We start from the raw sequence: 25677 nt of genomic DNA, 5'->3' as shown, positions 1-25677 counted from the left end.
GGCCGAAGTGTGGCGACATTATACGTCCGCGTCTGCGTGTCTAAAACCCTCGAACAGCTTAATTATTGTAACTGCTAACTGCGTGTAGTCAAAATCACATCAAAAATTGCTATATTACCGACCGGTGTAGAATTCCAAAGCATCGACTTTGTTAGCCTCTTTTCTGCAGCCTTATTTACGGTAATCGGTACAAACCATTTAGTTACAGTGTGCAAATAAATAAACGTACAAGAGAGTTGTCAAAGTGCATAATATAGAAAATGGCTATAAATAACATTTTCCTGAAGTAATGGCCCGAGAAATCCCCCTCTGACCATTGCAGCACTTGGAACGAAAAGTTGTGGGGTTTTTTACACTGTCTCTAATATATTATCTTTCTATCACATTTCTGCTGAGTACATTGTTAGAAGTCGTAGTTCTATCCAGTTTGGTGAAATATCATTCTAATTACAAGCATGAAATACTGTTATTGCACGTAATAAATAATAAAGTACTTTCGCAGCAACCACGTGGCTTGAATCGATGACAGACAGACATCTAGACCACTCGGCCACCAAACCCCTCTACTTCCTACTTTCTGCCAAAGCGGTGGCACTCGGCCCTATTAAATGTTGAAAGCGAATAGACATGTTTTGCTCCGTTCCAAAACCTAGACGCTCAAACATCGCAAGTTTGGGATTTTTTTCTTTTAAAAAGAAACACAACAAAAGCGCTTTTTGCGTCCTTAACGGTAATTCGTGTAAACAGCTGAAGGTCAATATAAAGTTATTAAATACGGGATTGTTTTGAGTTCCAAACTATACGATATTGAACTGTTGGTATATCTGATTTTTACTTATCAGTTTACCATATAACCAGCTGTCACTGTCACGTGATATATCTTATAAGCCATATTCCAGGTCATATTATTAATCATACTGATAATCATATAATAAATAGGAATTCAGCTGTCAAATTGATACGTATCAAGTATATGTATTCGACTGATAGTTAGAACGAAAATTGAAAAATTGATTCGTAATGTTGGATTTTGGAAATAGCGGATGGTAATATTATTAAATCTGGATTGCTGTTATTAACATATTTAAATAAGTTTGTCAGAGGTGGGTAAATTATATATTATGTTATTGATTTGAGCGTTTTTAATTATATATTATATGCACGTGCAGGAACGCAATTTATGTTTTTGGGATTGGTCTACATGCACACGCTAAACATATATAAATTGCATGGCTATCATAAAACTTTGAAATAAGTGCGAAAAAATTATTTTTCTGATAACCGTTTACACGTATTAATACATTGCCCTTACTGTTAGAAACCTATATTACATGTATTGTTAGATTTGTGAAAAGCAATAAAAAATGAATGTATAATCTACCCGGTTAACGTCACCTGTCACTGTCTGAACTTAATTTCAAAACATGAAGCCCAGAGTCGACCATCTCCATCCCCTGGATCTAAATTTAGACTTTAATTATACACAGATCTGATCTCTGAGAAGGACAATGAGTTTTACATAAAACACATCATTCTATTATAAATAGAGGTTCTCAAGGTATGATATTCATAATGAAAAGACAATATAAAATATACTGACTAGGGATATCATAATATAGGTTTTATCATAGGAGCCATGCTGGTTAAGTGAGTAAAACACTCACTCACTAGTCTGGAGGTCGTTGTTGGCCGAGAAAGTTCATCGGGATTTTCCGGCGTGGTGTTCCCTCGTCAGTGGTACAGGTCGGAGAGTCTGACAAGGACAGCTGTATAGTCGTTTTGGTGGACGAAAAACCGAAGTCCCGTGTACACTGGCCGCCACGTAAAAGATCACTTGGCAGTTGGAATTCGATATAAGAGTAGACCATAGCGCTGCTGTCCGGGCAAAAATTTCCCTGAAAGCACACTGTTGGCATATGACAGTGTTCAGTTATGCAGTAGGAGCAGAACTGTAGGACGTTAAACCACATTTCCTTTCATTTCATTTCAGGTTTTACCATGGTATGAGTTTCTAATAAATTTAAAAATGTAAATTTTAGTTTTTATAAACAAATGACAATAATGGTTTCAAACGTAAAGCTTAACCATAAACATGACATGTAGAAAATGTTATAACATGTTAATGTCAGATTTCTGATGATTTTTCTACTAAATTACTGTATTACATAAACCTAGATTTTAAATACCACTATCACCATGTGTTCATTTATATTATTTAGAAAAATGTTTAATATAAATACTATAATAATAAGTCTAGTAATACATGAATGTATAAAAGTTATTGATTTATTTTACCACATATGTTATTGAATATTTTACTTATGATACATTTATACCTATAGTTGATACTTTAAAGAGACATAGTCAATCCTCCAAATAGCTTTATTTAACGTCCGCTTCCATATTATATTGCCAACTATGGCAGTTTTGGAGATAAATGTAAATGAAACGAAATAAAATAGGATTTAACGGCCTACTGGAATACGTCATGCATTGTGCTGTGAGTGAAATTATTTCGAATTCCAACTGTCATGGGTTCTGTTACGTGCATGCCAATGTGTACCAGGGATCGCTATTTTTCTTTTGTGTATCATCCGAACGACTATACGCTGTCCCTTGCCAGGCTGCCCTATCATTGAAGAGATACTTGATAATTATGTACGAAACAAGTAAGGTCAATGTACATGTTTGACATTAATACAGACTAATTATTGGACGTCTGCTTGATTTGATTTTTAGGGTGACTATCTTTGTTCAAAATTTACGTCCATAGATAAAGCAAATGTTGAGATATAGCCGATTATGTGTATTTTATTAAGCATGTGAAGCATATCTAATAGGATTCCTCACGCTCTTTCGAATATTTTGTTTGCCCAGCAGTTATACGACAGCTTGTGTTACAGTGTGTAACAAACAGGTTTAGGCCCATTGCACGGTAACTAAAAGTCGTTTGTTTTCGATTTGATAATCCCATACTTAGCATTTTGGTCTGGTCTTTAATCTAAAAAAAAACGTTTAAACATTTTGGGGATGCAATGTACTTTTATTCAATGGTAACCACATTCACGACAGTAACCTACAACCTCAGAGGTATAATCACCATTCCCTCTTAAGGCATTAAAGACAGTATGTGTTTAGTGAACTTATTCTTATTATTAAAGTAAGTAAGTCATTATATTTACAATTTCATAATATTGTTCAGCTAAATAGTACTCGTTATAAAATTATATATTATAACTAGATATTTAACTTAAATAATACGCTGATTAAATAAATAATACGCTGATTAAATATCTTAGACATGCCAAATACTTTTTGCTTTCAAAGTAATCTATATTATAATGTTTCCATCATTTCCTCCAATCCGGGTCCAACCGATTCCACTGTCAATGTCCGAACCCTTGTTTGGGAAGCGTAAGGGGCTACCGAAATAATTCGGTTATTTTTCTCGCCGAAATTGCAAGCAGAGTCCGTGCTTTCTTCAAAATTGTCGACCCATCTTTTTATGTCGTTTGCCAATTTAACTACATTCATTGTGTATTTACATATCCGTATAATTTAATGAAATTATTAAATAAGTAAAACAAAAAAGAGGGTGTTAACGATAAATAGCAATGTAAATAGAAGTTCCAAATAGTTTCAAAAGAAATGACTAAAATTATGTGTATTTTGCGTCAAAAAACCCCAAAAAACAATCTTTATGAAGTTTATTGATATAGCAGATATCATAATATTAAGAAAGGGTTAAAGTAACATTAGACGTTTCAACAAGAAACTGATGTAATAAAATCTACATAATATTAATATCATTTTAAAAAAAAACTTTGACTGGGGGCCACGGTTCAATCCTAGTATTGTTCGAGAAAGTTCCTTGGGATTTTCCGACGTTATTTCCCCTTGTCAGTGGTGCAGGGCGAAGGGTCTGGCAATGAACAGCGGCTATATTCGGGTGGGAAGCTAATATGGGCATATAACGAAACATCGTGCACCTAAAAGAACCCGTGACAGTTGGAATTCTTTGCTGTCCGGGCAAAATTTCAGAAATAGCACACTGTATTACAATTTATAATGCACGATTTCATTATCCCGGTTGGTGCAGACGTTAAACCCACCTCTCTTTTAAAACCATTATTTGATTATTCTTTTTAGGTCAATAAAAATGGGTGGAGTACTTGGGTTTTTTAAACCTGAACTCAGTGAATTCCAGAAAAAGAAGCTAATGCACGAATTTCATACATTTTTTGGTAAGAAAAATGAATTGGATATTTATTGTCGGGGGTATTCAGTTTTTGAGCACACGAAATTTACTAGAAATGGTTCCGCGTCTTCCGTCTTGCTCCAGCCACAGTAGTGGACCGTCTTAAGGCCTTCCTTTGAGCAAGTTTTGTAGTCAACTGACTACAAAAAGGTATGGCCCATAACTCCCTTAATTTCCAATAATACTGTACTGTACATGACTTAAATATAATAAGATAATTCCCATTGAAATAACGGTGAAACCTTATCGTATAATTATATGATTTGATTAAACCCAACTTCTATGCGGAATTTCTGTTCAGTTTAAAATGGCCGCCGAACCAGAATCACTGGGTGTCATGTCACTCGAAAATACAGAAAAACTGTTCGGTAAGATAAGATTATGATTTCAGTGTCCAACTCTTCACTATTTGTAACATAAGTACTTATTTCCCTGCAAACTGTGATGATATGTGTTGAAAATTTTGCAATTGAGCCTAATTTTACTTGCTCAAAGTCTCGAATAGTGTATCAATTGCAGCCGTAGATAGGAATTATCATGGCTAAACATTGCAGCTAGAAATTTACCAGTTGTTTTCACTCACAATTTACTCACTTCTATTCATTTACGCATTTCCGCCATTTAAAAAATAAAAACAGCTGCTCCCAGGCAAGATACGCCCACATTTTGCAAGAGATAGATAGAGAACAAGATAAAAAAACAACAAATTTTCGTACAATCAGGGGTCATAATCCAAGAAGTTATGGTCTGAAATGCGCGAATATCGACATGGACTGAGATCTTTGGGATATAAAGATATATTTTAAGTTTCATCTAAATCGGACAACAATTTATTGTGACCTCTAGAGGGTCCACAAACTTCGTATTACAATTTGTGTACAAGGAGCGGCCATTCTGTCGGGCAGTTTCGGTTCGATTTTCACAAAATTCGAACTCAACCTTCATTGATGTGTAACGGTGATATATTTGAACGGTTTTTTTTAAAGTCGGCCATTTCGTCAGACAGTTTTGGTCAGATTTTTTCGAAATTCGAACTCAACCTTCATTGATGTGTAACGGTGAAACATTTAAACGTTTTTAAGAAATGTGACTTCTAGCGGCTCCACAAGCTAAAAATGCGATTTACCTAACAATTAGGGGCCATAATCCAGGAAGTTACGTTCGGATATGCGCGATTATCAAACTGAACCAAGATCTTTGTGATTTAAACACAAATTTAAAGTTTCATCAAAATCGGTTCAACATTGTGGCCTCTAAAGGGTCCACAACTTTAATATACCATATTTTTACACTATTTGCATACGAGGGGCGGCCATCTTGTCCGGCAGTTTTGGTCCGATTTTCACGAAATTTAAACTCAAACGTCATTGGGATGTAACGGTGATATATTCAAACGTTTTTGGTTTGGTTTTTTTTAATTGGATAAAAAATGTGACCTCTAGAAGGACTACAATCTAAAAACGCGATTCAGGAAGTAACGATCTGATATGCGCGAATATCGAAAGGAACCAAGATATTTGGGTTATAAACATGTATTTGAAGTCTCATCAAAATCGTATCCAAACTATGATCTCCAGAGGGTCCACAGCCTTGATATGCCATATTGTTTACACTATTTGCGTACGAGGGGCGGTCATTTTAGTTTTGATCCGATTTTCATGAAATTTGAACTCAATCGACATTACAGTGTAACGGTGATATATTCGAACGTTTTTTTTTTTAAATCGGATAATAATTGTGACCCCCTACAAGACTACAATCAGGGGCCATAATTCAGGAAGTTACGATCCGATATGCGCAAATATCGAAAGGAACCAAGATCTTTGGGTTATAAACATGCATTTCAAGTTTCATAAAAATCGGTTTAAAATTGTGACCTCTATAGGGTTCACAAGCTAAAAACGTGATTTTCCGTACAATCAGGGGCCATAACCCATGAAGTTTCGATCCGATACATGCCAATATCGAAAGCAACCGAGATCTTTTGGAGATAAACCTATATTATTTCAAGTTTCGTCAAAATCGGATAAGAATTGTGACCTGTAGAGTGTCCACAAACAATTGTGGACGGACGGGCGGACAGGCAGGGGAGACGACATGAAAATGTGGGCGTATAAAAATTGTGATCTGTAGAGTGTCCACAAACAAATTGTGGACGGACGGATACGGGCGACGTCATAATACCTCCACATGAAAATGTGGGCGTGTAAAAACGGAACAAATTTTTTAATTGTCTTAGTTTATAAAGTCTAAAATCTTTCCAAACTTTATAAAATCTCTATGTATAGGTTGCGGTTTGTGGGGTTTATTCAAACGTGTCTACATTTGGTCGTGTTTAAAATGCTTGCTATAACTGTTAATCGAGGAACGTTCAAATGAAATAAAATTGTATTTATCATAGTAACCTATAATAAGTAGATCGATATTCTACATTATCAGCTGTTGCACTATAGAAAATAAATAAATCCAATCGTAATACATGTAAGTCGATAAACAAAATGCATTAAACAATCCGGCAGATAATTATGAAGTAATAGTGTTGTATATTTACTGTTCAGATTTAATAGAAATTGCGCTGGGGTTTGAATCCTCAAGGTGCAATCTTTCGTATGGTTGACAAAATTATCTTGTCTGAGCAACTTGATACAGAAAACTTTATTTTAGTCTAAAACATTTACCAAACATGCTTTCTGCGTTAAGGAGTATTGTGTACGGCGACAATCTCATTAAAATACACATCTATATTTCGATGCCCTCCACGCAGGTTAAATTATAAAAAAACGAAATGAAATAGGATCAGATCGGCACGGTAACTGCCAGGTTAGATCTATTTGATACGGCCAACATTTTCAAAGGTCACGAGATGTAAACAGGGCTAGCGCTAATCCCAACCCTTATAAACCTGGGGCCTGTTTCACGAAATTTTAACTAAGATAAAATCCAAATTTTAGTAATTTGATTGGATAATATTAGATTGATTTTAGTGCTTAGCTAACAGGGCCCAGAACCTAGAACTAATGCTTACCCTAACCTACAATCTCGCAAACAATCACGTCCCCTAACTTTATTTATGTCTTGGCGACGTTAACGAAATTTGAGCTGGCCTTAACAAATATATTTAGCCGTAACTGCCACCAATTAAAAATTATTTCTTTTAGATCTGAATAAAGATGGAAAGTTGGAATGGAAAGATTTTGATTTAGCAAGACAAGTGAGTTAACTTTACAGCTATTCGTCCTTGTAGATGTTTATCCGTGCCACTGTTTATTTGTGTGACACACTTCCAACATTACAATGTTTACAAACATTGCGAGAAATAGCGAGTAGAGAAGTGGGTGAGGTGAGGGTAATGTTCACCCGAAGCAGTGGGGGGAAACCAGAGGACCAGAAGAAAAAACAGGAGTTGGGCAGACATTCATTGCCACGCGCAAACTTCGGGTCGTAACCACGCAACTTGACTCAATGGTAGACCTTATAGTTACCCCCACCCCCCGCCCTCGCCCCCAACCAACCCACACTTCACCCACCATGCTACATACAATAGTACAATCAATCTAGAATGTTATGGTGGATGGCAAGGTCCTTTACGTCGAAACACCCATTCACAAAATACCAGTATGCACTGAATGTTATAGAAATCTAATGAAAATGTCTAATAATTGCAATGACAGTTGGGTGGATGGGATCATTCAATTTTGATTTTAAAATGTTTAAATGTTTAATTCTCAATGTTTAGAGAGTGTGTGAACTAAGTGGTTGGAAAGTCGGTACTGAAAAATATATGCAAACACAGGATATATTTATAGAAATATGGAGGAAATTACAAGATGATGGTGATAGTAATTGTGATGGTGTTATTACAACAGATGAATGGGTAATTAGTTTTATCACTATACAAGTATCAAATTATGAAATTAAATATAAATTTAAAATATTATTCATATTTATTATTATTCATTCGTTCTATACTATATCTAGTAAGCTCTAGTTGTTCGGATGGAACGTTGCAAACAGTATACGAATAATACATTATATTATATAGTAAACGTCAAAACCTATTTATATCATTTCTTCAGATTCGCATGTGGGAATCTTTTAATGATGAATGTATGAAGAAAACCGAGAAAGATGTTGATGCGGCTAGTTTAGTACCAACGTGGTTAGAGAAATATATATTATATAAGTTTAACTTATATGACAGAACAGGTATTCTTTTAAAAATATATTTTTACTGTTGGGGGGGGGGGGGGGTGTTATTATATACGGTCTTTAATTCACCTTTGATTTACTCCTTGATCCAAAAATATTTCTGGGTAAAAGGCGAAGAGATAATTTAGCGACACAATAAATCCATAAAACATGAGATATTAGAGTAAAATATCGGCTAGCCCTTTTTTTTAAAGTTACAACAAACCAGATCGCAAATTTCAAAAGGGAAATATACAGATTATTGTTTATAGAAATATTATTGGTTTATTTACATTACATTTATTCAGGTGGTGGTGTAAAATCAAAAGAAATCAATGTTGATCAATCTCAATGATTTGTAGACCAAAATGTTTATCTTAATAAGATTGTGTATATATGACCTTAAACTTCATATTTAACCTTAATTCTGGCATGTTGGAGCTTTAACGACGAAAGCATGTATTTTTGTGTTTATGTTAGGAGATGGGGTGATAGATTTAGAAGAGTATGAATATGTCCTTTCTGATTTCGGCGTTCCAGCCAAAGACGCCAGAGCAGCTTATTTAATGTTTTCAGAGGTATGCCCCAGTTTAATTAGCATTTTCACTATAAACTTAAAATTTAAACAAAATTTCAGCATAGCTTTTGATGCCGTCATTGTTAGATGACGAGTAGATAATACTGCTCGGTGGTCAAGGGTATAATGCAATTCATAAACGAGACTGGATTTCGTTGCCACTTCTGAGTCAATTTTGCAGTCGCTATAATTTATACCTTCACTTTTCAATGTTTTGCGCCTCCTCCATTGAATCACCATATAAATGGTAAGCCCATCTAATTTGATAAAGTGTTTATTATGCTATCACGTCCTGTCTAACGACGTGATTTTTTTTCGAGTCGTCCGGTAACAGATAAAGAACCATACGCACCAGTCTGATTAAAACATAGATACTATTTCGTTTCGTTTTTTATAGTTCAAAATTTCGTTTTACTTGTCTTCACAACACTAGGATCTGGAAGGGTTGTTATATAACAGGCGCTCTGGTTGATATGAGGAATTAGACAATAAAACTGTCTGTGACGGGGAGTTCTTGGCGTGCCCAGCACGGAACGTTGGGTAAATCCCTAGAAACGTCAACGTTGATTGATTAATCAATGTCTGGCTTCATAGTATCAAAAGCCTCTCGTACGACACCCTGACACAACCTTCCAGTACAATTGGTCAGATCTTCATGTAGTGTAGGCCATCAAAAGTATTAAAAAACCGAAACGAAATATAGATCTGTATTTTAATCAGAATGCATACGCGCAAGCGAAGTATTGAATTGAATATTGTACCAAATACTTGTATCAATGGAGGAGGGAGAGGGTTTAACATCCACTCGACACAAACTAGGTAATTTTGGGACTACATAATATGATTCAATTTTATCTCAATATTTCGCTTACGCATAGGGGTATTTAGCGGGGGCGGGAGACCCAGAGAAAACCCACCTTGTTGGACAAGCGGCCCTATTCCCTGTCACGTACAAGCAGGGAATCGAAACCACGCCACTTGACTCAATGACAGACCCTGTGATTTCACCCGCAAGCGTTAAACCACTAAACATCTCTACAACTTAAATAGAAGTTCGCATCCATTGCTTTTTACAATATCCATGATATAGCCTTAGTAATATTTTATTTCAAATTTAGACTAATTTGATTTTTTTCTATATTATTGTCGCTACCTTTTTTTCAGAATTACAACAAAAAGATTGACATAGATTATTTCAGAATTTTATCAGCCGAATACTTCCGTTCAAATGACCCAGGTGCTTTAGGTAACTTTATCACAGGGAAACTAACCTTCGATGACTGAAGTTATATGTGACTCTGTTCTAAACTTAAAACAAAGGTCACTGATTATTCAATTTCTTTCCATAAGGTACAATTAAAATGTAAATTTGGGACTTTTTTAATGACTTATATATCGATGTATTTAATGTTAAGTGTTATTATAAAATCATTGTTAAAAGATGCTGTTGTTTTTATGATGTATACAAATAATGCAAACATTTTGAAAACATCAATCGGGCTACGCTTGCCCTCACTAGTTATCTTCTACCTAGTAGATTCGATTTATGAAATCCTAATCCAAATCATCCACCCAGTACACTACAGGATGTCGTTGATAAGAAGGCGATATAAGTAAATTTCCCCTATTGACATCCACTAAGCATTGTCGAACATTATCAGTAGTCCAGCGGATGAAATCGGCAAGATCCAGTCATGAACGCAAGTGGAATTGTCGCAAACGATAAGTGCAATAATCCAAATTGGTACCCGTTGTTTATGAAAGGATAAGCCCCTCTCCGTTATTCGAGTATATATAGCACCTAAAAAAATTAATTTCGTCGATACATAAAACATAATATTTATGATCTGTGAAATATTTTGCCACTTAAACTCAAAATTTGCTATTGTGCCTAGTGGGTGAATATACGCAAGTTGTTATAGCTGTATATTGCACGGTATATTTTGCATATCATCATAATTCTAGTTTAAGATTTAATAGGATATGGTTAGAATTCATAGCACACAACATTAAAAACATATTACACAAATGGAATAAAAACATAATCATAATATCACACAAACGAAACATACGCCCACAGCAGTCGACAAGGGTTGTCACATATTATATTTATTCTTTTGTAAGTAATGACCAATGGGTGCATCTACAAGACACTGATATCAATTTCATACACACCAGGTGATAACTTTAGAAGTAATATACGGAAATTGATGAAATTCTAAGATTCTTTGTTTTACTAATCTAAATTGTGCATATAAATTTAATACAGATCTGATGATAACTTTTGTCGCCAGAGCATTCACATGGTTCAACAAAGTGAAACAAGGACCCTAACATTAGAAGTCATAAATACATAATTTGCTGAAATTCGACAGGCCTCTCGTTTTACTTACCTAAATAATGCAAATGGATTTAATACAGATCGGAGGATAAATTAAACAGGATCCTTTGTCTCACTAATGTTAACCACATAATAGATAACCTACACTTAAAAAAGATCAGATAATAAATGTACAGTAGTTTGTAGAGTGTTCACAAGAAATTGTGGACGACGAAAGGACGCATGGACGGAGGCGATGGCAATATACCGGCACATGTCCATGTGGAAGTATAAAAACATAATCATAAAATCACATAATGGGTTAAAACATAATCATAATATCACACGATGTTAAACGCATAACCATAATACCATACAAATGTATTATAATAAACATAATCATAATATCATATAAACTGATTAACAACATAACCATAATATTACATCAATGGATTAAAAACATAATTATAATACCACACAAATGGATTAAAACCATAATAATCATAATAACATGCACAAGGATTATAAACCTAATAATAATATAACATGAATTGGCAGAGAGCCTCGCCCCTAATAACGTAACAAGAACAACGCGATGCGTAGCGGTTGGGGCCCTGTTTCTGGTCTAATAATGAGTAAGATTAAACCCTCGGCTTGATCAAAAATAAGGTGTTATGTGTACATGTATGCAACTATATTTATGAAATTAATTTCGGATTTCTGAATTATCATAAATGTTTATATCAGTTATAATTTCGGATTTCTGAATTATCATAAAAGTTTATATCAGTTGAAGCAACTTGGCAGCTTTTTCTTCCACCGCTTTTTTGTCTGTTTTTCCATTCCGATTGAGTGGAAAAGAATCAAACTTTAAGTAATATTTTGGACAGGCCGTCTTATCGTTAGAATTATGATTTACAAACTGTTTCTTACAAAATTCATTTACGTTATCAGGCGTAATATTTGAATTTGGTTTCGGAAGAAAACAAGCACAAATTTCGTTAAATAATTCTTCATCGGGAACTTTAACAACAAGAACATCAACCACACCAGAGCATCCTCTAATTATATTCTCAATCCATGATGGATGAAAATAGTTCTCCCCTCGCATTATAACATCATTAAATCTGCCTTGTACTATCATTTCGCCGTTTTCACATAAACAGCCATAATCATTAGTTAGAAACCAGCCATCCTCTGTGAAAGCTGAGCGTGTTTTATCCTCTTCTCCGACATATCCTTTAAAAACACTTGGACTTTTGACCAAAATATGACCATATTGTCTTGTGTGAACCTCGTCCATATTATCATCAACAATTTTTACGGTGACTCCTTTCTTCAAAAATCCTGCATCAAAATCCTCAAATCCTGAATACTTGGTGATTATCTTAGCGCTGACCACCCCGATTTCTGACATCCCATATGTATTAATTACAGTTTTGGTTAAAGTGTCAATAATTGATAGTACGTTCTTTTTTAATGGCTGTCCAGTAACATACGCTATCTCTAATGGCCATTTGGGATAAGTAATTGAATCCGTTTGATTTATATGCATCAGACGCAGGGCTGTCGCTGCTGATAATTTAGCAACCCGGCACTTTTCTTGCATTATAATGTCTCTAAGAAATTGAAAATACTCTGCATCCTTTGGAACATTACTATGATCTAATGAAATCCTTTTACAGCCTGTTTTCAAATACCAAACGGGCAAACCCCAAGCCCAATTAAATGGATGGGGGTCTAAAATAGAAATTTCAGGTTCGTTGATATCCGAAAATATCATATCACCCAGGTATTTTAGGTTACGGTGGCTATATAAAATCAATTTTGAGATTCCAGTTGTTCCCGAAGAAATCACTATAACGACACCATCATCAGCTTTTATTGATAATTCTTCAACGCGTTCCGTTGACTCTACTTGATCTTGCCACACAAATCCTAAGTCATCCGGTAATGTATTCGATCCGGTATAAATGACGTACTTTAGATGTGGCAATTTACTGGATATCACCCGATTGCCAGAGACGCTATCAAAATGTCGAGACAAAATTTGATTGGCTTGGTTATCAGGATCGGAGGAAAGTATGACAGCTTGGCATTTTGACTTATGTAGATTATTTAGAAGATATGTCCCATCCGCCACATGAATCGTACTGTTCTGGACAATACCACCAGCACATATAATTCCAAAGAAGGCTACCAGACCTTCAGGTGAGTCAGGAATGAAACTGCAGACCACGCGTCCTGGTTTAAATCCAATCAGAGCCAGATGATTTCCAAATTTCATCGACCGATCATAAATTTCTCGTGATGTAAGCGTTGCCCTAGGTTTGTTTCGCGATACAAAAACTATGGCTTCTCGGTCAGGTTGCTGTTTAGCCCAATATCTGAGTCTCTTTGGAACAGTATCCGCACTTTCAAATGATTCCATTTTAAGTATTCTAAAAGAAGAGGATCATATTTAAAATGAGTATGTTATTTAACAAATAAAAGTACACAAAGTAATATGATTTATACGTCCCACATTGTTGCGTTTGATAAATCCGACGTTTCGTAGAAAAAGAGGAGTCACAGTGGCTAAGTCGCTGGCTGGCTAGTCTGGAAGTTGCGTGTTCGATCCCTGCATTGACCGAGAAAGTTCATCTTGTTAGTGGTGCAGAACAGCTGTCTAGTAGTGCGGATAGGACGAAAACCCGAGGTCCCGTGTATACATTGGCATGCACGTAAAATATCCCTTGGCAGTTGGAATTCGATATAATAATGCCGCTGCCCGGGCAAAATTTCGCCCACAGCACACTGTATGGCGTATGTCCGTCTTCATTAGCCCATTCAGTCGGAGCAGAACAGGTGGACGTTAAACCCCATTTCATTTCATTTCCAAGAAAAAGAATCAAAAGCTTGCGAGGAAGATGCAGATAACATCTATACCTCAAACAGATTTGTCGCGTTCCAAAGGCTCGACCTATCAAATTTCTCATCATCGAACTTAGTCAATGTATTGATATAATGAATCTATATTCAGAGTTTCATCGCTCTCACCCAATTAGAAAGTTATCGTGTTCCAAAGTCTCAGCCAATCAAATTGCTTATCTCTGCTTAGCCTTAGTGGAAGATGCGCATTATCGAACGATGTCAAGACGTTCACTTAATAGACACCTACGCCAATTTTGAACATTCTACCTCAATTAGAAGGAGAGTTATTGTGTTCCAAAGTCTCGACCAATCAGATTGAAGTCGCTACTTTGCCTTAGCAGAAAACGCTCAGCATTAGACCTTGTTAAAGATACATTATGGGAGATTCGATAACGAGTTGGCAGTTCTCACTATAATAGTTAACCAGCGGCTGCCAGGCAGGATACGCCCACATTTTCGAGAGATGGATAGAAAACAAGCTAAAACGAAAGTGATTTTTCCTACAATCAAGGGCCATAATTCAGGAAATTACAATTCGATATGCGCAAATATCGAAAGGGACCAAGATCTTTGAGTTATAAACTTACATTTCAAGTTTCAAAAAAATCGGATAAAAATTGTGAGCTCTATAGGGTCCACAACCTTGATATACCATATTTTTAAGCTATTTGAGAACGAGGGGCGGCCATTTTGTCTGTCATGTTTGGGCCGATTTTCACGAAATTCGAACTTAGCCGTCCTCAGGGTGTAACGGTGATATAATAATACGTTTTTTTAAATCGGATAAAAAATTATGACCTCTATAGGGTCCACAAGCTAAAAACGCGATTTTTGGGTTATAAACTTATATTTCAAGTTTCAACAAAATCAGATAAAAATTGTGACCACTATAGGGTCTACAACCTTGATATACCATGTTTTTACGCTATTTGAGAACGAAGGGCGGCCATTTTGTCTGTCAATTTTGGGCTGAATTTCACGAAATTCGAACTGAGCCGTCCTTCGGGTGTAACGGTGATATAATAATACGATTTTTTTTAAATCGGATAAAAATTATGACCTCTATAGGGTCCACAAGCTAAAAACGCGATTTTCCGTACAATCAGGGGCCATAATTCAGGAAGTTACGGTCCGATATGCACGAATATCGAAAGGAACCGAGATCTTTGGGTTATAAACTAACATTTCAAGTTTCAACAAAATCGGATAAAAATTGTGACCCCTATAGGGTCCACAACCTTGATATACCATATTCTTACGCTATTTGAGAACGAACGGTGGCCATTTTGTCTGTCAATTTTGGGCCGATTTTCACGAAATTCGAACTCAGCCCTTCTTAGGGTTTAATAATACGTTTTTTTAAATCAGATAAAAATTATGACCTCTATAGGGTCCACAAGCTAAAAACGCGATTTTTCGTACAATCAGGGGGCATAATTCAGGAAGTTGCGGTCCGATATGCGCGAATGTCGAAAGGAACTGAGATCTTAGACTGTCATGGACCATTTTGATCCACTTCCACAGAAATTTTGCGAGGGTACCACGTGACGAGCAAGGTCGATTTAGTGGGGGTAGCCGTGAGACAAGTTCCGCGGAAGATCTGAAAAAATTAGAAACAATCAATTCAAACGTCTCAGAATTCCGGTTCGGGAATTGGGCCCAAAAGCAGCTTTTTTCAATCGTGTTTTGGGCGTGGATTTCGCCCACTTCCGGTATCTGGAAGGCCATTTTTATGTGACCGGGCGACTTTTCGGGGTTAATAAAGTTACAAATACCCAATCTGGGACCCTGCCCAAGAGCCGTTTGGAATGTGACGTTATACCTAAAATGCCGCCGGGGAGAGGGTCTGCCAGCTAAGGTCATGACCTTGACCAGTGAGACAGCCCCGTCACCGGCCTTGTTTGCCGTGACCTTGGAATTGACCTTGACACTTATGGCGAAATTCTGGACGGTACATGAAGTTTTGGGATTTTTTCAATACCAAGGTCAAAGTTCAGGTCAAATGGTCAAGACCAAATTCAAATGGTCAGTGGGGTGTCCATCCAAGGTCATGACCTTTGACTTGCCACGTAGAACTTGGGCCCCGCGAGGGCCCGAGGAAGACACGTGTCGGTAGAAATTATGGTGACCTTGACCCTTTCAGATGACCTTGACCCTTTCAGATGACCTTGTCATGATGATATGTCGGAAGGTCAAGGTCTTGTGGTCTTGAATTTATTAGTTTTGCCCCTAGGGGGCAAAAACCGATAAACTTCCGGGGCCCCTAGTGGGTCAAGGTCGCGACTTTTTGTGGGCGAAATATAAAAATGAAGAACAAATATGGGGTCGGTCTATCCGGTCACCAAATCCCGGGCCGATGGGAAGACATTTTTGGGCAAAATTGTCTGTGAAAGTTAAATAGCTTGCTTTTTACTGCTGTGGTCAAAGGGGAGATAACTGGCATCTAACGACCTTGAGGTCGCGGCCTTTTGAACTAAATCGACACCTGGGAGTCGCGTGGTGATCTTGGTTTGATCCTTCAAGGTCAAGGTCATGGTCAAATGGCTATCATTGACCATTTTGTCCCACTTCAGGTCGCCGCAGAAAATTTTCGAGGGCACCACGTGACGCACAGAAATTGCACAAGTATATCTACGGGAGTACGTCCGGACGTCCGTCCGTCCACAATTTGTTTGTGGACACTCTACAGGTCACAATTCTTTGTTTGATCCTTCAAGGTCAAGGTCATGGTCAAATGGCTATCATTGACCATTTTATCCCACTTCCGGTCGCCGCAGAAAATTTTCGAGGGCACCACGTGACGCACATGGGTCGCTTTAGTAGGGGTAGCCGCGAGGACAAGTTCCGCGGAAGATTTGGAAAAATGAGAAAAAATAATTAATAAACTGCAAAAAATATTCCCCACAAAAAACCGCCAGAATTCCTCACAATTTTGTCACTTTTACCCCTCAATTGCCGTCCGAAAACATATCGCGCAAGTAGAGTTCGTACCCCCATGAAGCCCGCAAGTCAGAAATTGCACAAGTATACCTAAAAATGCCGCCGGGGAGAGGGTCTGCCAGCTAAGGTCATGACCTTGACCCGTGAGACAGCCCCATCACCGGCCTTTTTGGCGTGACCTAGGAATTGAATATGACACTTATGGCGAAATTTTGGACGGTACATGAAGTTTTGGGACTTTTTCCCGGGCCGATCGGAAGACATTTTTCGGCAAAATTGTCTGTAAAAGTCAAATAGCTGGCTTTTTACTGCTGTGGTCAAAGGGGAGATAACTGGCATCTCCCGAATCGCATCTGACGACCTTGAGGTCGCGGCCTCTTGAACTAAATCGACCCCTGGGAGTCGCGTGGTGATCTTGGTTTGATCCTTCAAGGTCAAGGTCATGGTCAAATGGCTATCATTGACCATTTTGTCCCACTTCAGGTCGCCGCAGAAAATTTTCGAGGGCACCAGGTGACGCACAGAAATTGCACAAGTATATCTACGGGAGTACGTCCGGACGTCCGTCCGTCCACAATTTGTTTGTGGACACTCTACAGGTCACAATTCTTATCCGATTTTAACGAAACTTGAAATATAGGTGTATCTCCAAAAGATCTCGGCTGCTTTCGATATTGGCATGTATCGGATCGAAACTTCATGGATTATCGCCCCTGTTTGTACGAAAAATCACGTTTTTTGGCTTGTGGACCCTATAGAGGTCACAATTTTTATCCGATTTTGTTGAAACTTGAAATGTAAGTTTACAACCCAACGATCTCGGTTCCTTTCGATATTCGCGCATATCGGACCGTAACTTCCTGAATTGTGGCCCCTGATTGTACAAAAAATTGCGTTATTGGGTTATGGACCCTATAGAGGTCATAATTTTTATCCGATTTAAAAAAACGTATTTTTATATCACCGTTACACCATAAGGACGACTGAGTTCGAATTTCGTGAAAATCGGCCTAAAATTGACAGACAAAATGGCCGCCGTTCGTTCTCAAATAGCGTAAAAATATGGTATATAAAGGTTGTGGGCCCTATAGAGGTCACAATTTTTATCCGATTTTGTTGAAACTTGAAATGTAAGTTTATAACCCAAAGATCTCGGTTCCTTTCGATATTTGCGCATATCGGACCGTAACTTCCTGAATTATGGCCCGTGATTGTACGAAAAATCGCGTTTTTAGCTTGTGGACCCTAAAGAGGTCATAATTTTTATCTGATTTAAAAAAACGTATTATTATATCACCGTTACACACTAAGGACGACTGAGTTTGAATTTCGTGAAAATCGGCCCAAAAGTGACATAATTTTTATCCGATTTAATAAAAACGTATTATTATATCACCGTTACACCCCAAGGACGACTGAGTTCGAATTTCGTGAAAATCGGACCAAAAATGACAGACAAAATGGCCGCCCTTCGTTCTCAAATAGCGTAAAAATATGGTATATCAAGGTTGTGGACCCTATAGAGGTCACAATTTTTATCCGATTTTGTTGAAACTTGAAATGTAGATTTATAACACAAAGATCTCAGTTCCTTTCGACATTCGCGTATATCGGACCATAACTTCCTGAATTATGCCCCCTGATTGTACGAAAAATCGCGTTTTTAGCTTGTGGACCCTATAGAGGTCATAATTTTTATCTGATTTAAAAAAACGTATTATTATATCACCGTTAAACCCTAAGAAGGGCCGAGTTCGAATTTCGTGAAAATCGGCCAAAAACTGACAGACAAAATGGCCACCGTTCGTTCTCAAATAGCTTAAAAATATGGTATATCAAGGTTGTGGACCCTATAGAGGTCACAATTTTTATCCGATTTTGTTTCGATATTCGCGCATATCGGACCGCAACTTCCCGAATTATGGCCCCTGATTGTACGAAAAATCGCGTTTTTAGCTTGTGGATCCTATAGAGGTCATAATTTTTATCCGATTTAAAAAATCGTATTATTATATCACCGTTACACCCTAAGGACGGCTAAGTTCGAATTTCGTGAAAATCGGCCCAAAACTGACAGACAAAATGGCCGCCCCTCGGTATATCAAAGTTGTGGACCCTATAGAGGTCACAATTTTTATCCGATTTTGTTGAAACTTGAAATGTAAGTTTATAACCCAAAGATTTCAGTTCCTTTCGATATTTGCGCATATCGAATCGTAATTTCCTGAATTATGGCCCTTGATTGTAGGAAAAATCACTTTCTTTTTAGCTTGTTCTCTATCCATCTCTCGAAAATGTGGGCGTATTCTGCCTGGCAGCCGCTGGTCTCCTATATGGTATCAATGTATGTATATCTGGTATCATCAGAATGTAAGTCCGCCGGGTTTCTGGTGGTGGGTGTGGTATTCCACGCCCAAAATGCCATGCCCCCCAACTAGTCTAGATTAGCTCAAAAGTGTACCACATGAAAATTGCACAGCAATGTACCGTACATCTTCAGGTATTACAAAAACACTCTGGCAGACATTTCTAGTGGTGGGGTACAGCTGACAGCTATCTCATATAAATATATTGAAAAATATGTATCGTTATATCTTTTAATACTATAGTCCGTCCGCCCGTCCGTCTGTCTGTCTGTCCGTCACACTTTTTGGGACACAATAACTTTCATTCTAATTGAGGTAGAATCTTCAAACTTGGTGTAGGGGTTTGTTAGGTGAATGCCTTGATGGAGTTCGAAGATGAGCATTTTCTACTTAGGGTAAGCAGAGATCGGCAATTTGATTGGTTGATGCTTTGGTACACGATGACTAGTTCTAATTATGAGACAGCGGTGAAACTTCATGTATAGTTTCATTAGGACCATGACTTACTGCGATATTGAACATTTTCTGCTCAAGGTAAGCAGAACGACAAGCAGTTTGATTTTTCGAAAATTTGGAACACAATAATTCTCCTTCGAATTGAGGTAGAATGTTCAAACCTGGTGTAGGCGTTCATTCGGTGAATGCATTGATGGAGTTCGAACATGAACATTTTCTGCTTAGGATAAGCAATTTGGATGGCTGATGCTTTGGGACACGATAATTATTGTTCTAATTAAGTGAAAGTGACGAAACTTGGGTGTATAGTTTCATCACATCAATACCTGGACTGAGATGGATAATGAGCATTTTCGGCTCAGGGTAAGCAGAGCGATAAGCAATAGGCCTATGATTGGTGGAGACTTTGGAGCTCGAGAACTTTGATTTTGATTGATAGCCTTGGATCTGACTATGGTTCTGTATAAAAATTTGAGTAGGGGGAATTTTTTTTGTTGGGTGGACACTCACAGCGTGGTAGTTTATTCCCCGATGACGTCATCAAAGATGAACTCCGACGTTATATCAATTTTATCCTACCTGTTCTAGTTTTTTGCCAATTTCTATGAGATAACTGCAAGAATGAAGCTGTTTACGCAAACTAAAGTGAAAAATTTCATTACATCAATACCTTAAACATACATTATGCAAGAGCTAAATCTGTCTATTGCAGGTCTTTATTTAGAACTGAAATGTTATCTAAATTATTAATTAGACATTAATTAGCCTATCGAGACCATAATCAACTCTAGATGGCATCGCTAGCCTGCTATCTTTAGTGGATTATGAACCGATTTACTGCATAACTTTCCTTCACGATTTAGCGATTAAATGGATAATCGAGACTATGCTGTTTATCGTACTGACTTTAGTAATGACGATCGAGGCTAGGCGGAAATTTCAATTTCTTACATTATCTAGTTTTTATACACCCACATTTTCATGTGGACGTATATTGTCGTCGCCCCTGTCCGTCAGTCCGTCCGTCCATCCACAGTTTGTGAACAGTCTACAGCTCACAATTTTTATCCGATTTCAATGAAACTTGAAATATAGGTTTATCACCCTTAGATCTCGGTTCCTTTCGATATTGGCATCAATCGGACCGTAACTTCATGGATTATGGCCCCTGATTGTACGAAAAATCACGTTTTTGGCTTGTGAACACTGTAGAGGTCACAATTTTTATCCGATTTTGTTGAAACGTGAAATGTAAGTTTATAACCCAAAGATCTCGGTTCCTTTCCATATTCGCGCATATCGGACCGTAATTTCCTGAATTATGGCCCCTGATTGTACGTAAAAACACGGTTTTTATACGCCCACATTTTCATGTGGACGTATTATGCCGTCGCCCCTGTCCGTCCGGACGTCCGTCCGTCCACAATTTGTTTGTGGACACTCTACAGGTCACAATTCTTATCCGATTTTAACGAAACTTGAAATATAGGTGTATCTCCAAAAGATCTCGGCTGCTTTCCATATTGGCATGTATCGGATCGAAACTTCATGGATTATGGCCCCTGTTTGTACGAAAAATCACATTTTTGGCTTGTGGACCCTATAGAGGTCAAAATTTTTATCCGATTTTGTTGAAACTTGCAATGTAAGTTTAAAACCCAAAGATCTCGGTTCCTTTCGATATTCGCGCATATCAGACCGTAACTTCCTGAATTATGGCCCCTGATTGTACGAAAAATCGCGTTTTTAGCTTGTGGACCCTATAGAGGTCATAATTTTTTATCCGATTTAAAAAAACGTATTATTAAACCCTAAGAAGGGCTGAGTTCGAATTTCGTGAAAATCGGCCCAAAATTGACAGACAAAATGGCCACCGTTCGTTCTCAAATAGCGTAAGAATATGGTATATCAAGGTTGTGGACCCTATAGGGGTCACAATTTTTATCCGATTTTGTTGAAACTTGAAATTTTAGTTTATAACCCAAAGATCTCGGTTCCTTTCGATATTCGTGCATATCGGACCGTAACTTCCTGAATTATGGCCCCTGATTGTACGGAAAATCGCGTTTTTAGCTTGTGGACCCTATAGAGGTCATAATTTTTATCCGATTTAAAAAAACATTCTATTATATCACCGTTACACCCTAAGGATGACTGAGTTCGAATTTCGTGAAAATCTTCCCAAAATTGACAGACAAAATGGCCGCCGTTCGTTCCCAAATAGCGTAAGAATATGGTATACCAAGGTTGTGAACACTGTAAGTTTATAACCCAAAGATCTCGGTTCCTTTCGATATTCGTGCATATCGGACCGTAACTTCCTGAATTATGGCCCCTGATTGTACGAAAAATCACGTTTTTAGCTTGTGGACCCTATAGAAGTCATAATTTTTATACGATTTAAAAAACCGTTCTATTATATCACCGTTACACCCTAAGGATGACTGAGTTCGAATTTCGTGAAAATCGGCATTTAGTAATTGGAACATAATCAAATAACACACTATTTATGGATAACAATTACTGTGGTTTATTTCACTGCGACGTTTCAACAAGATTTCACAAGTCGTTATCAAGCATATAACACAAATAAATAAAATGAAAACAAAATAGCTATATATATATACACGAGCAGTGCGAACCCTCCAATGGGATGCAAAATCAGCAAGCATGAGCAACTGTCCCAAGCTGTTAAATAAACAATGTACATAGATGGTTATAAACTGTTATTGGTATAGATAAGTGCAGGAATGAAGCCAAAGGATCAAACAATTATTAGCAGGTATAATGAGTCACGAGCAACTGGTCCTGACTGTAAAAACATATTAAATAAATCTATATATATATATATATACAGTAATTAGTTATAGATGAAAGTAATAATAAAAGATGAAAGGACAAGTATTATGGGGGGGGGGGGGGGTGAAACTGAAGCCATAAGCAGTTAATCCTAACAGTGAAGGCAATATGCAGTAAAGCAAATTGTAATTGATTTGAGGAGATGTACAAAGTTAAAAGCAATACAAATATTAAAATTAAAGGATAGTTCAGAGACGATGTAAACTACATTTTAATGATGCGATCATACGCTCTTGGAATGTAAATTCGAAAGCAGTCGTCCTTATGGTGTAACGGTGATATAAAAATACGTTTTTTTAAATCGGATAAAAAATTATGACCTCTATAGGGTCCACATCCTAAAAACGCGATTTTTCGTACAATCAGGGGCCATAATTCAGGAAGTTACGGTCTGATATGCGCGAATATCGAAAGGAACCGAGATCTTTGGGTTTTAAACTTACATTGCAAGTTTCAACAAAATCGGATAAAAATTGTGACCTCTATAGGGTCCACAAGCCAAAAATGTGATTTTTCGTACAAACAGGGGTCATAATCCATGAAGTTTCGATCCGATACATGCCAATATCGAAAGCAGCCGAGATCTTTTGGAGATACACCTATATTTCAAGTTTCGTTAAAATCGGATAAGAATTGTGACCTGTAGAGTGTCCACAAACAAATTGTGGACGGACGGACAGGGGCGACGGCATAATACGTCCACATGAAAATGTGGGCGTATAAAAAACGTGTTTTTACGTACAATCAGGGGCCATAATTCAGGAAGTTACGGTCCGATATGCGCGAATATCGAAAGGAACCGAGATCTTTGGGTTATAAACTTACATTTCAAGTTTCAACAAAATCGGATAAAAATTGTGACCTCTACAGTGTTCACAAGCCAAAAACGTGATTTTTCGTACAATCAGGGGCCATAATCCATGAAGTTACGGTCCGATTGATGCCAATATCGAAAGGAACCGAGATCTAAGGGTGATAAACCTATATTTCAAGTTTCATTGAAATCGGATAAAAATTGTGACCTGTAGACTGTTCACAAACAATTGTGGATGGACGGACGGACTGACGGACAGGGGCGACGACAATATACGTCCACATGAAAATGTGGGTGTATAAAAACTAGTTAATGTAAAGGCAATTTGCTGAAAATTTCATTCAAATTAATTCACTATGATCCGAGAACTAAGAAATTGAAATGTCCGCCTAGCCTCGATCGTCATTACTAAAGTCAGTAGGCCTACGATAAACAGCATAGTCTCGATTATCCATTTAATCGTTAAATCGTGAAGGAAAGTTATGCAGTAAATCGGTTCATAATCCACTAAAGATAACAGGCTAGCGATGCCATCTAGAGTTGATTATGGTCTCGATAGGCTAATTAATGTCTAATTAATAATTTAGATAACATTTCAGTTCTAAATAAAGACCTGCAATAGACAGATTTAGCTCTTGCATAATGTATGTTTAAGGTATTGATGTAATGAAATTTTTCACTTTAGTTTGCGTAAACAGCTTCATTCTTGCAGTTATCTCATAGAAATTGGCAAAAAACTAAAACAGGTAGGATAAAATTGATATAACGTCGGAGGTCATCTTTGATGACGTCATCGGGGAATAAACTACCACGCGGTGAGTGTCCACCCAAGTCCATAATATTGACTAAGCCGCCTACTAAACATTTCTACAAAAAAATTCCCCCTACTCAAATTTTTATACAGAACCATAGTCAGATCCAAGGCTATCAATCAAAATCAAAGTTCTCGAGCTCCAAAGTCTCGACCAATCATAGGCCTATTGCTTATCGCTCTGCTTACCCTGAGCCGAAAATGCTCATTATCCATCTCAGTCCAGGTATTGATGTGATGAAACTATACACCCAAGTTTCGTCACTTTCACTTAATTAGAACAAAAGTTATCGTGTCCCAAAGCATCAGCCATCCAAATTGCTTATCTATGCTTACCCTAAGCAGAAAATGTTCATGTTCGAACTCCATCAATGCATTCACCGAATGAACGCCTACACCAAGTTTGAACATTCTACCTCAATTCGAAGGAGAATTATTGTGTTCCAAATTTTCGAAAAATCAAACTGCTTGTCGCTCCGCTTACCTTGAGCAGAAAATGTTCAATATCGCAGTAAGTCATGGTCCTAATGAAACTATACATGAAGTTTCACCGCTGTCTCATAATTAGAACTAGTCATCGTGTACCAAAGCATCAACCAATCAAATTGCCGATCTCTGCTTACCCTAAGTAGAAAATGCTCATCTTCGAACTCCATCAAGGCATTCACCTAACAAACACCTACACCAAGTTTGAAGATTCTACCTCAATTAGAATGAAAGTTATTGTGTCCCAAAAAGTGTGACGGACAGACAGACAGACACACGGACGGGCGGACGGACTATAGTATTAAAAGATATACCGATACATATTTTTTAAAGGTTCATATATTTAAACCTGTTGATGTTTTAAAATTTGTAAAGTTATGGAAGTTATTTACCCTTCTTTTAATCTTTATGTTTCACCCTAAGAGCCTGTTACCTCAATTACAGAATTAGAACTAAAATATGATACAAGCCTTTATCACCCAATAACACATACTACAGTTGATATCGCTTGTGGGATAACTTTCATATTCTACTGAGATATTGCTTTACATGAATTTGATTGGTCAATTAAAATGGATGGAAAAGGTTGGGTGATAAAATCTTTTACTCGTCTTTTTTATTTAAAAAAATATCAACACAACTCGATGATAATGTAAAAACGAAAGCCTCTTTCTTTTTTACATTATCGA

At 37.3% G+C, this 25677-nt stretch overlaps 2 protein-coding genes across 3 annotated transcripts; one reads left to right on the top strand and one right to left on the bottom strand.

Annotated features, from left to right (window-relative positions):
- The first annotated feature begins 887 nt into the window (after window positions 1-887).
- LOC126817012 (calexcitin-2) lies at window positions 888-10438 on the top strand. Of its 2 annotated transcripts, none has more exons than XM_050543822.2 (7): window positions 888-1103; window positions 4150-4244; window positions 7417-7469; window positions 7995-8132; window positions 8335-8464; window positions 8927-9024; window positions 10188-10438. In XM_050543822.2, exons 2-7 carry the CDS (start codon window positions 4160-4162, stop codon window positions 10305-10307), a joined length of 624 nt encoding a protein of 207 aa, XP_050399779.1. In that variant the 5' UTR covers window positions 888-1103; window positions 4150-4159; the 3' UTR covers window positions 10308-10438. The 2 variants fall into 2 exon arrangements, with proteins under 2 accessions (XP_050399779.1, XP_050399778.1); XM_050543821.2 differs by lacking the exon at window positions 888-1103 and adding an exon at window positions 2979-3160.
- An 18-nt stretch (window positions 10439-10456) lies between these two features.
- On the bottom strand, window positions 10457-25469 carry LOC126817011 (putative acyl-CoA synthetase YngI). The gene is made up of 2 exons (XM_050543820.2): window positions 25381-25469; window positions 10457-13784 (listed from the first exon to the last, which is right to left on the bottom strand). Exon 2 carries the CDS (start codon window positions 13772-13774, stop codon window positions 12125-12127), a length of 1650 nt encoding a protein of 549 aa, XP_050399777.2. The 5' UTR covers window positions 13775-13784; window positions 25381-25469; the 3' UTR covers window positions 10457-12124.
- Window positions 25470-25677: the final 208 nt, after the last annotated feature.

Source organism: Patella vulgata, chromosome 3 (genome assembly GCF_932274485.2).
Source record: "Patella vulgata chromosome 3, xgPatVulg1.2, whole genome shotgun sequence".
NCBI lineage: Eukaryota > Metazoa > Mollusca > Gastropoda > Patellidae > Patella > Patella vulgata.
The sequence above is the reverse complement of the archived record's forward strand: the minus strand, read 5'-3'. Positions and strand labels throughout refer to the sequence as shown.

Bases quoted from the DNA above. Each gene is read 5' to 3' on its own strand.
- LOC126817012 (XM_050543821.2), top strand. From the start codon at position 3,129: ATGTGTTTAGTGAACTTATTCTTATTATTAAA. The intron at 3,161-4,149 runs GTAAGTAAGTCA...TATTCTTTTTAG, and splicing joins AACTTATTCTTATTATTAAA to GTCAATAAAAATGGGTGGAG. The intron at 8,133-8,334 runs GTAATTAGTTTT...TCATTTCTTCAG, and splicing joins TTATTACAACAGATGAATGG to ATTCGCATGTGGGAATCTTT.
- LOC126817011 (XM_050543820.2), bottom strand. From the start codon at position 13,774: ATGGAATCATTTGAAAGTGCGGATACTGTTCCAAAGAGACTCAGATAT.